This window comes from Salvia hispanica, chromosome 4 (assembly GCF_023119035.1).
Source record: "Salvia hispanica cultivar TCC Black 2014 chromosome 4, UniMelb_Shisp_WGS_1.0, whole genome shotgun sequence".
NCBI lineage: Eukaryota > Viridiplantae > Streptophyta > Magnoliopsida > Lamiales > Lamiaceae > Salvia > Salvia hispanica.
In genome coordinates this window covers 26,232,408-26,246,858 of record NC_062968.1, presented here as the reverse complement: position 1 = coordinate 26,246,858, position 14,451 = coordinate 26,232,408, and the positions used below count along the sequence as shown (strand labels likewise).

General features: G+C 35.1%; 2 protein-coding genes across 2 annotated transcripts; one reads left to right on the top strand and one right to left on the bottom strand.

The window, feature by feature from the left end:
- Positions 1–970: 970 nt before the first annotated feature.
- On the top strand, positions 971–6,142 carry LOC125218432 (ARM REPEAT PROTEIN INTERACTING WITH ABF2-like). Its single transcript, XM_048120100.1, has 19 exons — positions 971–1,273; positions 1,881–2,041; positions 2,388–2,560; positions 2,639–2,759; positions 2,840–2,914; positions 3,013–3,107; positions 3,265–3,340; positions 3,431–3,538; positions 3,653–3,781; positions 3,897–3,965; positions 4,082–4,141; positions 4,307–4,430; positions 4,540–4,679; positions 4,954–5,017; positions 5,108–5,187; positions 5,373–5,437; positions 5,520–5,637; positions 5,714–5,838; positions 5,931–6,142. The coding sequence occupies exons 1-19, from the start codon at positions 1,036–1,038 to the stop codon at positions 6,019–6,021; spliced, it is 2,112 nt and encodes a 703-aa protein (XP_047976057.1). The 5' UTR covers positions 971–1,035; the 3' UTR covers positions 6,022–6,142.
- Positions 6,143–10,081: 3,939 nt separating this feature from the next.
- LOC125224017 (cytochrome P450 714C2-like) lies at positions 10,082–12,599 on the bottom strand. The gene is made up of 5 exons (XM_048127356.1): positions 12,277–12,599; positions 11,776–12,002; positions 11,181–11,425; positions 10,759–11,113; positions 10,082–10,654 (listed from the first exon to the last, which is right to left on the bottom strand). Exons 1-5 carry the CDS (start codon positions 12,566–12,568, stop codon positions 10,229–10,231), a joined length of 1,545 nt encoding a protein of 514 aa, XP_047983313.1. The 5' UTR covers positions 12,569–12,599; the 3' UTR covers positions 10,082–10,228.
- Positions 12,600–14,451: the final 1,852 nt, after the last annotated feature.

The window sequence follows — 14,451 nt, the reverse complement described above, 5'->3', positions numbered from 1 at the left end:
CAATAAATAATAAATTTGCATATAAGTTGGGGAATCTTGGCATGTTCGTATATCTAATTAATATAATTATATTTCATTTAAAAGGACATATAATATGAAAACTCATTTTTATTATGACATTAAAATTACTAAATCGATATATTAAATATAAATAAAGTTACTTGTCGAGAAATTGATTGTGTTCGAAAAAAAATATCGCCGCAGAATAGGAAAATGGGCCTTTTTTTGTGGATCAAGAGAAACAGTTTCGTTAGACCGGCCCATTTATTTTAATTAGTGGGCTATATAAAATAAAATGTGTGCCATAAATTTAATCACTCAACATTAATTTAATTCAAAACAAGGAAGCCCATGTCGAGATATATCCCATTTAACGAGTTTAAAATAAGTAATCACACCCAATAGGCCCAAATTAATATGACCTACAATAAAATTAGCAAATTCAAATTCTTAATTATATCGAAATTCATATAAGCTGGATTGTACTACTAATTTATAAAGAATATTAAGAAGATTAATGGTTTTATCGCATTGCTAAAAAATGGTTATATTTGAAATCACTAATACGAAATAAAACTATATCAATTTAAATCAGAAATGCGCACACTAAGTTACGAGGAGTCGTTATGACATTGTGCTGCGCAACTTCGGGCGATGCGCACATGGGACCTTCTCTTAATAATTTTCATAATTTTTTTAGCGGGATATTTCAAGAGATATTAAAAACTTTCTTTGTAGCGGAGAATCATAAGAGATAGACGTGTCACGACCTGATAAATTTGAAAATTTATAAACATTTATGTTCTCATAAATATAGTAATAATATTAATGATGTCATAATTATATAACGCATTTGGCTAAATGAAGAGGCGGGAGAGGAAGTTTTGAAAATTTTAAAATTAGCGGTTTTTTACACGCAATTCCATTTATATTCCAAACTTTTATCTCACAAACCTTTCATTTTCCCTTGAATTCATTGATTTCCCAAAACGCCCCTTCACAACACAACCAAATTTATCCTCATCTCTTCTCTCAATGGTGAACAGCAACCACAACTCCGCCCGTCGCCACCGTGACGAGCCGCCGGCGTCGCGGCGGAGCTTGAGGAGGAAGCTGAACGAGGACGATCGCTCGCCTGTCGATCTGCATCAGGAGCTCATCAGCCAAATCCGCGCTCAACTCGAGATCCTCGATTCCTCCTTCTCTTCCGCCGAGGAAAGCCGCGAATCTGCGCAAACCGCACTCAGCATCCTTGCCGAGCTCGCGAAGAACGGTAACGGAAATGGAAAATGAATAGCTAGCTTTTGTTTGATTTTTTTGTTAATTGATTGTTATGAACGGGAGCGCGTATGAGCTAATTTTTTAGTTACGGATTTGATCTGCGTTATTTTAATGCTGTTTATAGATTGAACCGTTTTTGAAGAGTGTTATATTCTCTGATAAGCTAATTAATTACTTATGTGATGATTTGCGTGATTCAAACTCAGTGAGCGTTTTTTTTTTTAAATTTTGAGGTTCTGTTTGATATACATGTATTTCATTTTGTGGTGGCAGATGATATAGTGAATGTGATTGTGGATTGCGAGGCGATTCTGTCACTAGTGAATTTGTTTGCTTTAGTTTTGGTGAATTTGTTGATTGTTATGCATGAGGGCGGATTATGCGAGCACGTGTTAGCTGGAATTTTTAGTTAGGGATTTGATCTGCGTTATTCTAATGCTGCTGATAGAGTGAACCAGTTATGAAGAGTGTTATATTCTCTGATTTAGCTAATTAAGTGCTTATTTGATGATTTGTGTGATTCAAACTCAGCGAATGTTTTTTTGAATTTTGAGGTTCTGTATGATATAGATATTTTATTAATTCGTGTGTGGTGACAGAGGATGTAGTGAATGTGATTGTGGATTGCGAGGCGATTCCGACACTGGTCAGGCATCTGCAGATTCCACCGCCTCTGAGAGAGGGAGACACTGATCCGATTCAATACAAGCATGAAGTGGAGAAAGCAAGTGCCTTTGCGATAGGGCTTCTTGCTATCAAGGTGGTTGTTAAAATCACGCTTTATACTTATTGATTCTTATCCTCAAATTGGTGGACATATTATGCAGCTGTTTTTTAGTTTTTGATACAATAGAGTTGAACAAATTGTATTGGTATTTATTGGTAAGTTTTTCATTTCCCCGATCACGACCATTTTCAAGGATTTACTTTCTTATTTTGATAGATTTGTCAGATATTTTAATAAATATGGACACAGTTTATGGTTTTTTGTTGTGTTAATTATGTAGCATTGCTTTCAACTGGAATGATCCAATATAATTACTGGACACTATCATGTTGTTATGGTTTTTTGTCATTTTTATATATCACTGCCTTTGGTTTTGCAGCCAGAGCACCAGCAACTCATTGCTGATGCAGGAGCCATGCCACTTCTTATTGATCTATTGAAAAGGCATAAAGATGGGGTAAACGCTCGAGCAGTGACTGGGGTCATTAGGAGAGCTGCTGATGCAATAACTAATCTAGTACATGAGAATAGCAGCATTAAAAACCGTGTTAGGTACCTTTCTTGACTCTCACTTATATGATTGGATATTTTCATATTTCCTGCTTTTTAATTCTAAAATCATTCTATTAGGGTTGAAGGTGGTATTCCCCCTCTCGTCGAGTTGCTTGAGTATTCTGACCCAAAGGTGCAGAGAGCAGCAGCTGGAGCTCTTAGAACACTTGCCTTTAAAAATGATGAGAACAAAAATCAGGTTTATGTCATATAACATTGTATAAAGTAGCAGCCTATTTTATTCCATTCCGTTTTTTAAAAATATTTGTTTATTCTCAGATTGTGGAATGCAATGCCCTACCCACTCTAATATTAATGCTGCGCTCTGAAGATTCTGCTGTACATTATGAAGCGGTTGGCTATGCTTAAGCACTTCAGCACATTTAGATTTCTACTTGCTCAGGGACTTTGAATTTGTTGTATTCTCAACTGCTACTAATGCCAATCTGTAGGTTGGTGTAATTGGAAATCTCGTGCATTCATCTCCCGACATTAAGAAAGAAGTGCTTGCTGCTGGAGCTTTGCAGCCTGTTATTGGTTTACTCAGGTATGATAGTGCAAAAACAGTTGGAGAGACCAATAACTTTGTAGTAATTGAGGAACTTCTGTTGCATGAGTATGGAGCTTCTATTCCCCCTTTCCAAGAGACAATTACTTGCTGCTTTTGGTGTCTTTCTTTAAGTCTTTGATGTCTATGATAACAGCTCAACATGTGCTGAGAGCCAACGAGAAGCTGCTTTGCTGCTTGGGCAGTTTGCTGCTGCAGAGTCAGACTGTAAGGTTGAACAAAACAATAATGTTTACTGTTTTTTTTAAATAGAATCTAGTTGATTATAACAATTTCTGACAATTTAATTTATGCTTGTGCAGGTGCATATTGTTCAAAGAGGTGCTGTTTTGCCATTAATTGAAATGCTTGAATCACCTGATATTCAATTGAAGGAGATGTCAGCCTTTGCACTGGGGAGGTTAGCTCAGGTAAAATTTGCCATGTCTTTCTATTAGAACTAATTGTAACTATTCTCCTGCCACCTTTTGTGTTGCACCCTCCTGGCCGTATGGTTATGCTAAACATATTTTGCACTCTTGCAGGATACCCACAATCAAGCTGGTATAGCACACAGTGGTGGATTGTACCCATTACTAACGCTCCTTGAGTCAAAAAATGGATTTTTGCAACATAATGCAGCATTTGCTCTTTATGGACTATCTGACAATGAGGTGCAATATAACTTTAAGATGCAGTCCAGTATTTATGTTATATAGGCCCTGGCTATTTTTATTGGCTGAGCCTACTGATATCAAATTTTAAACTTGTTTCCATGCATCCTTGTAGGACAATGTTGCAGATCTTGTTAGGATTGGGGGTGTTCAGAAGCTTCAAGATGGTGAATTTAATCTTCAAGTACATGATCTGATCCACTTCTTTTTTATATAGAATATCCTTTTGTTTGCTGTCAAAATCATGTTTTATCTTTTTACGCGCAAGTAATATGTCTCTAAATTTTGCTTCTGCTGCAGCCTACTAGAGATTGTGTAGCCAAAACGCTGAAACGACTAGAAGATAAAATTCATGGACGGGTGAGTTATGTATATAATAAATTATCCCAGCACTTCTTACAGTATATGTATTTCAGTGATCTAATCCATGTGCAAAATTTGATTTACTGGTATGCCGTTTTTTGCAAAACACAAATATATAGATGATCTGGATGTGCACACTATTAAACAATTTCTTATGGATAGGTATTAAGCCATCTATTGTATATAATGCGTGTGGGAGAGAAAGATATCCAAAGACGAGTGGCTTTGGCTCTGGCACATCTTTGTTCACCAGATGACCATAAAACAATCTTCATCGATAAAAATGGTATGCTGTTTATTATAGCACCAACAAGGTCAATGTGATGTACTTTATGCAATGCAATTCATGGTTTGTGACTGGAACTTAGCTCTTCCACCTACTGCATATCTTGCAGGACTGACGCTACTCTTGGAGTTGCTAGAATCAACAGACTCAAAACATCAGAGAGATGGTTCTGTTGCTTTAAGCAGGTTGGCCAATAAAGCCAACTCACTTTCTCCTGTGGAAGCAGCTCCTCCTTCCCCAATAGCTCAGGTAGAGTCAGTTTATCATTGTATCCTCTTGCCATATTGCTGTAATCATTTTCAAATACAATAAAAATGGGTTTTGATAATAAGCTCTTTTCAAGAGTTTATTATATGTTATAGAGATGATTAGCCCCTTTGAAGAATTTGACAATCATTAAAAAATCGATGTTATCTACTTGCAACTTAACTATGTGAAGAGGCTAACTCTGTGATATTGACTGTAACCTAATAAATAATCTGTGGAATTTATGCCTAATAACTGTGGTGCAATGCTATTGCAGGTGTATTTGGGTGAGCAATATGTAAATAAGCCTACATTGTCTGATGTGACATTTTTAGTTGAAGGTAGGAAAGCTTCGTAAATGGCCTGCTGCTTTGAGATTCATGCTCTATAATTTCTTCCTAATATCTTATCTCAATTTTGCTTATAATCAGGTAAGCGTTTCTACGCACACAGAATTTGTTTGCTTGCTTCTTCCGATATATTTCGTGCCATGTTTGATGGTGGCTATCGGGTGAGTGCACTTTTTTCTGATTATTTCGACCTCATGCATGCTCTTTGCTTTCATCCTGAGTAGTAGATAATATGTTTGAACATATTTTCCTATTCATCTCAACTGCTACAAACATGATGATGCATGCTCGTTAACTTTGTTCGATTTGTAATCTCTTAAACAAAATCTGTTGAAATCCTTTGCAGGAGAGAGATGCTGAGGACATAAAGATTCCGAACATCAGATGGGAAGTTTTTGAGTTGATGATGAGGTAATATGCTAAGAACTCCCATCACTACCCTCATCACCATACTCACCTCTATTCTAAACCGTGTCCATTTCGTTCGCTGCAGGTACATATACACAGGATCGGTCGATATCAGCTTAGACATTGCACAGGACGTACTAAGGGCTGCCGATCAGTATCTGTTAGAGGGTCTGAAACGTCTCTGCGAATGCACTATAGCACAGGTAACTTCTGCTACTGTCGTTGCTGGGGTTGCCTGCACCATCCTGTTACCGTGTTTTGATAAATCTGTCTTATCAGCATATATCCGTTGAGAATGTCTCTGTCATGTACGAGCTGTCTGATGCGTTCAACGCCACTTCACTGAGGCATGCTTGCATATTGTTCGTCCTGGAAAACTACGATAGACTATGTGTGATGCCATGGTAAGACACTGTCTCTCATTCTTCGGAAACTTGTTTAGTGACATGACAAATCGTGTCGTTGCTTGACAGTTGTGATTGTGTTATTCGTATAGGTACGATGAGCTGATCCAACGTATTTTACCGGAGATGCGGAATCACTTTGTGAGAGTTCTTACAAGGCCAGTTCACAGTGGAGAGAGCTAAATAGGTTTGTTTTGATCACTGACCAAAGTAATGCTGCTGAAGATGTACAGTTGTGTAGTTTCATAGACTCACATTTTTGGGAATGACTTTGATTTTATACAAAGAATTATTTGATGATGAATTGCTTTGATGTGGTTGGGATGGAAAATAAACGAAATGGTACGATGATTGGTAACTACTTCGTCCATCAAAATATTCTCATTTATTGATGATACGAATTTTAAGAAATATGAGATATATAAAAAAAGTGATAAGATTTTTTTTTAAACGAGACTAGTTTTAGTTGAAAGATACAAATGGAAAAAAAGATTATTTTTGTGGAGGGAGTATAATTTATGTATTTTTGAGAGATGATTGTTTGGGGTTTCAGAAAACATAAAATTAGTAATGAAGATTTATTAATAGGTTACCAGCATATACAATCATCATACACGTGAAAATAAGGCAACACCATAGTTAAAATGGAAAAATTACAAGCGCTTAACTAAAAGATGAACACCAAATTTGGGCTCAATAACGAAAATTTGGGAACAAAGAAATGGAATATTTGGACAAAATTAAGGAAATCAAGATCTTGAGTTCGATAAAAGCCAGGTTTTGGCCTAAGCAGACGCGGGGTCCGACTCCAAAGGGCATGTACAAGTACGGATACTTGCACGCGCCCGCTACCCCTTTAGCAAATCTCTTAGGATTGAACTCATACGAGTCTGATCCCCATATCTCTGGATCCGTATGCAAAGTCGTCACCAGTGTCCACAAATTCACCCCCTTTGGCACATTCAGCTTCCCGAATTTCATGTCCTTAAGGGCCTCCCTTGATACCACCGAACTGGTGGGTAGAGGCGCATCGTCTCGTTGATTGCCATCGTCAACTGGTTAATATATACTCCCTCCGTCTACGAATAAGAGTCCCGTTTTTCCATTTTGGTCCGTCCACGAATAAGAGTCCCGGTTCATAATTACCATAAATGGTAAAGAGACCCACATTCCACCAACTCATTCCACTCACATATCATTTAAAATTAATATATACAAGTGGGACCCCTATTCCACTAACTTTCTTCCACTCACTATTCTTAACATTTCTTAAAATCCGCGCCATTTAGAAATGAGACTTTTAATCATGGACGGAGGGAGTAGTGACAAAATATTTTGAATATTTCATTATTTTAGAAGGTGTAATATGTTGCATCTAGTAGGTGTTGGTTAGTTTTTATTCATATTATAAATATTGAGTAAAAAATTGGTGGTCCTTCAATACCAAGTGGCAAGATGATTTGGTATGCCCCACCAATTATTCCTTGATAAATGGATATAAAATATGGTCAACATGTCACATCTATTTAACATCATTTCACTAATCTAACGGTTTCATTAATCAATTTATGGAAAATAGTATAATACTATTAAATAAGAATTATCATAGTACCTTAGAATTGACAATGTCATATAATACAATATATATATATATATATATATATATGTATATTAACTACATAATATAATTGTAATATTTCACTCATAAAAAAGTAATTATAGTATTAGATGATGATTCTTTTACGTCAAGAAAAAAAATTATGCTACTATTATAATTGTTTGATAGTAGTATTTTTTTTCTTTATTTTATATTCATATATACAAAAAAATTATAAAAATAAAACTTATAACTATAACTTATATTTTATATAGCTTTCAATTATTATTGTGTTAAAAATTATTAATAAAATTTAATATGAGGATGCACTGTCTTATCTTTATGCAATTAAAATGAACTTATTAATAAAAGAAGAACTTCAATTCTAAAATAAAAAACAAAGAGTATTTTAAACAATATATTAAAAAAATACAAATAATAACTTGTTTCACTATCTACGTAGAGTCAAATAAACACATACATATATATTTTATAAAAAGCTTTGGAGGAAAACTTACCCATGGAATTCAAAAGGGATGGAAAATTAAAAATAATTTCTTCTCTATATTGTATGAAAACATCGGATGAAAATTGAATAGACATAAGAATTATAAGAGAGATATTGGAGTATATTTCACTCTAATTCTATAGTATGATAATTTCATATTTAATTGTATTATACAGCTTTCCATAAACAATAAATGACACCGTTAGATTGGTGAATTGAGCTTAAATAGTAGACCATATTTTATATCCATTTGTCAAGAAATTATTGATGGGGTATACCAAATCATCTTGCCACCTGGTATGGAAGGACCTTAAAATTTTTACTCATAAATATTCATCAAAATGTGTTTAAGCCACAAATTTTCCATCTTTTAGCCCTTTACTTAATTCACCCAAATCAAGATTAATTGTCAAAGTTCGGAGGGCTAAGCCACTAATTCACCTAATTAAACCAAGATTAATTGTCAGAGGTTGGAGGGCTACGAGGGGATTAAATTAGATAAAGACGTGAAAATAATTCATGCAAAAAGTCGGTTTGAGAAACGCAAGCAAGAGAAAACAGTTGACTAATATCTTACTTAACTTAGTAAATAGTTTTAAGTTAGATTATCGTAGATGTTATTCGATTGTCATGACTAATTATCATGATAATTCATTTAGGATTGAGTTGTGCAATTATTTTAGTTAGAAGGGAATAACTATGATTAATTATTAGTAAATGATTATTCATCTAAAATTAAGTTGTGGGATTCAATCTTATAAACCAAATACAATACATATTTAATCTCGAATACAATCTTATAAATTGAACGGTCCCGTATTGAACTGATTTTATAATGTATTAAATATGTTATTGATGTGTTTTATTTATGTAGACATGCATATATAATTACTCTCTCTGTTCCACGGTAGTTGAGTTATTTTGCCATTTCGATACGTTCTATAGTAGTTGAGTCATTTCCTTTTATAGCACAAGTCAATACATTTCTTATCTCTTACTTTACTCTCGTGCTGAAAAGAAGGACTTCTACTACCGCGGAACGGTGGATGTACTAAATTTGTATATAACAGGTGGTTAAATGGTATGTAATGCATCAAATTCGATGTTGTAGCATTTTACTATATTTGTATCCATCCGTGCGGTAATAAAAGTTTCATTTTACATTTGATCTGTTCACTAATAGAAATTTTATTTTTGCCCTCTATCAATGTTTAAGTATGCTATACATTCAATTAATTCATTTCACTTTCGTTGCATTATGAATTAATAGAATTATATAAAAATAAGACTCACATTACACTAATTTTTCAACTCATATTTCATAAAATCTGTGCTAAAAAAAAAACAAAAATATTCTTATTGCTAAACAAAAAAAGTGTATTTGTTATTTTTTGGAGATTGAAATATTCATAATTGCTATCAAAGTGTGCATCGGATAAATTTCGTTTTTGTGTAATAGCTTATGAATCACATATGAAAGATGTGATTGTAGGGATGTGTTAAAATGTCAACCTCTTTTAAAATAACACCATACCACAATTCCTAGCCAATCATTTGTACACGTGGATGAATAATCAGCTGCCATGTGGCAATCATAAAAAATTCGCAAGGGTAAATTTACGCGGACTGCAACATCCAATACTCTAGACTGCAATATCCAATACTCTAGATTGCAAGGTGACGCGGCCTGCAATATCCAATATGCTATACTGCAATCTATAGATTGCTATAGATTGTTGTCTAGCGTTTATACTATTGCAATCTAGCATATAATAATATAGCAGTCTGGCGTGGTGTCACAATGTCATTTTAAGAGTGTTGTCATTTTAACGCACCCTTGTGACTATATTTAGAATATAATGACTAATAGTATGTTCAATATAGTTTATGTTTTTAGCAGGCATATTACTATAATAAGTGTTGAAATTGTGCTTGGTCAAAGGACTTTGACCATGAATAAATGTGACAAAATATTTAATTTCGTGAAATTAAATAATATAGCGTCGATCTACGTTCATAGTAGATGGCAGTAGTATATTCATTTTTCTCCAAATCGGTTCTCAGTAAGTGAAAAATAATGTGGAAGTATTGAAACATAAAGAGTTCAAAGAATATGTCCACATGCTAACGCTCATGACTACTTAAGAGAATAATTGTCATTTTATTTATAAAATTTCATTGAATCACACGATTCACACCTAAACAAATTGTAATGGTAAATAAATATCGTACTGGTAAAAACAAAAGAATAAAAGACACGACAATGGTAAAAATTAAATCAAGAATTACAAGTGCTTAACCAGAAGATGAACTCCAAATTTGGGCTCAATAACCAAACTTAGGAGTGGGGAATGAACATATTTACGTGACAAAGAAATGGAATACTTGGACAAAATTAAGGAAATCAAGATCTTGAGTTCTATCAAAGCCAGGTTTTGGCCTAAGCAGACACGAGGCCCGACTCCGAAAGGCATGTACAAGTACGGATACTTGCACGCGCCCGCCACCCCATCCGCAAATCTCTCGGGATTGAACTCGTACGAGTCCGATCCCCATATCTTAGGGTCTGTATGCAAGGTCGTCACCAATGTCCACAAATTGACACCCTTTGGCACATTCAAATTCCCGAATTTCATGTCCTTAAGGGCCTCCCTCGACACCACCGACACTGGTGGGTAGAGGCGTAGCGACTCGTTGATCACCATCGACAGCTGTAATAATAAAAAAAAAAACACAAAACACATTCATTCATACAACTATATACTATATTAATTGAAATAATAGTGATTGAAGTATTATTAATGAAAAATCATACCAGTTTCATTTTCATTATGGCCTTGTAGTCAGGGAGCTGGCCCTGGCAAACATCGGCCACTTCGCGCCGGATCCGGTCCTGCCAGTCCGGGTAAGAGGCCAAAAGCATGAGGCACCATGTGGCCGACACGGCAGTGGTCTCATACCCGGCTAAGTATATGTTCTTACAGTTGTCAACCACGAACCGGTCAACTGCATCTTGGCTTAGATCACTCTGCCTCGCTCCTTCGAGCACCATCTGTAGTAGATCCTTCTCGAATCCGGCCTCGTCTCTCTGCTTCACCACGTTCAGGATCAACGTCTTGATTTGCTTCTCCAACGCCCACGCCTCCCGGTTGCTCTTCGTCGGAAGGTGCCTACATTAAATTCGATTTAATTCATTTTTCATTCATCTTAATTTCTATAACAAATTATTGGACGTACCTCATGCCCATTCCAGTGGCGAAGACTTTCCTGGAGGTAATTTCTTGCAACACTCTTAGTTTCAAGAAAATCTCTTCTCCTTTGGAAAAATTACTTCCAAAACAAGCTCTTGATATCACATCTCCTGAGAAGCTCCTCATGTATTCATCAATCTTAATCTCTGCTAATCCACCATCTTCCTCGATTAGCCTCGCCCACGTCTCGCACAACGACATACTCGAATCTTGGATCAAGTTAATCATCCCCTAAAATAATGTGTAATTAATGTTAAAAATACTACTCCCTCCGTCCCTAATAATTTGTCACCATTTGACCCGGCACGAGTTTTAAGGAAATGTAATAGAAAGTGAGTTGAAAAAGTTAATGGTATGTGGGTCCTACTTTTATATATTAGTTTTATAATAAAATGTGAGTGAGAATGAGTTAGTGGAACGTGAGGTCCACTACCAAATATAGTAAAAGTAAAAGGTGACAAATTTTTAGGGACGGACGAAAAAAGAAATAGGTGACAAATTTTCAGGGACGGAGGAATTATATCATACTAATGTTGAGTTCAGATGTGCATCGTTGTTACAGGGCAAATTTTGTATTGTACCTTTACTTTGTCCATGAAGAGTTCAGGTGCAAGGATTTTCCTCTGGTGGACCCAATGAGGTCCGTTCGAGGTCAGGATTCCTTGTCCGAGCAGCGCGCCTCGCTCCTTTGCTTGATACGTCGGCTTCCCCAGGTCGAGGGACGTGCACGTCGTGATCTCTTTCACCATCTCTGGCTGGGTCACCTGCACGATCTGCGTGGTGCCCAGTGCGAAAACGAATACTTCCCCTGCCAAATACGATAGTGTTAGTAAAATACGCGACAAAGTATAGGTTTAAGACCATATTGCATGGAAAATCTTAATTTTGGTCGGTATTCCCGTAATTTTAAAAATCATCCAAAAAACTACTTAGCAAATTTGGATTTATTCGCAATTATCCTATAGTGAACTTTGTTTGGAGAAACTGTATTTTAATAACCGAATTTATTTACGAGGAAAAATACAGAATTTATTAATTTTTTAATTGATTTTCAAAATTGTAGGACGAACTAAAAATAGTACCATAGCGTTCCCTCCACTCGTCAAAGAAGGGGAGCAGCGCGGCGCCACAGTTGTGGACGCTCGGGGGCCCGGGGACGGGGGCGACCTTGGCGGCCGCATCCCGGCTTCTCTTCATATCCAGTATATTACCAAGGAGAAGAGCCGGTGGCGGACCTGACAGGCCTTGGCGACTCAAGGCCGAATGCAGCTTCCGCGGCTGCGCCACCACAATGTTGTAGATGAGGAAAAGAAGCCGGAGAGCGCCGACCGCCGCGGCCGACGCTAGGAGGGTCCACAGGTATTGAGTTGCCATAGCTCAATTCGGCGTTGATGCTTTCTTTGGCTGTGTTTCTTTGTGTTTGTATAATTAAACAAGTAACACATAAGGTACTTATATAGTGACAACATAATTTGAAAATTTCATTATTTTTGAAGGTGTAACATGTTGGATCTAGTTGGTGTTGGTTAGTTTTTATTCATATTATAAATATTCTTGAAAATTGGGAATATTTTTTTGCAGGCGTGGACTATAATAATGAAGAAAACGTTTAAGCCACAATTTTTCCCACTTTTAGCCCTTATTTAATTCACCCAAATCAAGATTAATTGTCAAAGGTCCTAATTCACCTAAATCTGATTTAGTTGTCATAGATTGGAGGACTAAGAGGGGCTAAAATTAAATGCAGACGTGAAAAAAATTGTTGGTTTAGAAAGGAAGAGGAAAAATGTCAAAATAATGAATAAAAATAATAGTGCTATAATAAAAGCAAGATTCAAATTGCACTAACTTTTTGAACTCATAATACATGCTGAAAAAAACAAAATTCCTATTACTAGACGGAGAAAGTATTTGTTATTTTTTGGAGATAAAAAAGTTCACAGTTTCTATCAAAATACGTACTAGATCATATAATTTTTTGTAGTAGCCTGTGAACTATATTTAGAATATCATGTGTTATAGAAGTTCACTACAACCAAACAAATCATTATGGACATTTTTAATGCAACTAAAGGTGCTAATTTGTGTTTCTATATATGCCACCTACGTTTTAAAAAAACGTCTTTGTTGTTGGTGTCCCAACAAAACTTAGAGAGCGCAAATATAAGCGTCCTAAAAAGCAAAAGATTTAGTTAATTTATCTTAATTAAATAATTTTTTTTTTATCCTAAACTGTTGTTATTTTTAAAAATTTTCTAGTATAAGTAGTTACGTCGCAATTTTTATATCTTTAAAAAATAAATATTTTATTCATGAAATGGCAGTAAACTTTTGCAGGCATTATTATAATAAGAACGGTGGCGATCGTGTATTTATATAATAATAGGTGTTAATAGAGAATCAGATTTCAGATAATGGAAGATCAAACATCTGGAATTTGATTTATTTAGTGTTATTTAATGTTTTCTTGTGATTCTATCTTAAGTGTAATCGAAGTCATGGGGAAGCATGATGCAATATGATATCAACTTATATATCACATCTAATGGAGTATTATTTATTTCAAATAACCTGACAATCTGGCACATATTATCCAATAAGCTGTTTAGAGACTAATACACAATATGTGGTGATTAAGTTTATGATGATTGATGCCCACTAATTAAATCCAAGAAATCAAGAATACAATTCATCATTGCGTGCACAAATCAAATTATAAGATAAACATGCTTTTGACAGAGATGAGATTTTGACGTCAGGACCCAAGCCTAGAGTTTTTTTTTTGGTGTTTACGTCTATGAAAACAACTCCAATATAGGCAGTTGGAGATTGCAAGAGATATGGTCATATGGACGAATACTAAATGAAAAAAGAATTTAGTCATCGTTAGAAGTAACATTTGTCGATAAAACAATACAAGGGTCGATACTGTGGATATTTACCATTTACAATAAGTCAATAAAAATATTATAATTTTGTGAATAATAATAATTTTCAAAAGGAATCTACTTCACATAAAATATAGTACTAGTATTATGCAAAACAGAAAATATAAAAAGAAAATCGGAGAAAAAATAAAAGATAAAAAATTAAGATTGAAACAGAGAAAAAAAAACAAAAACAAATTCTAACGTCATGAATATATAATTATTTAATTATTTTTCTGTTTTTCTCATTCTCATTATTATCTTGTATATCTTACTCCCTCTGTTTCGTAATAGTAGAATCATTTTATCATTTTTTAGAATATTTCATAG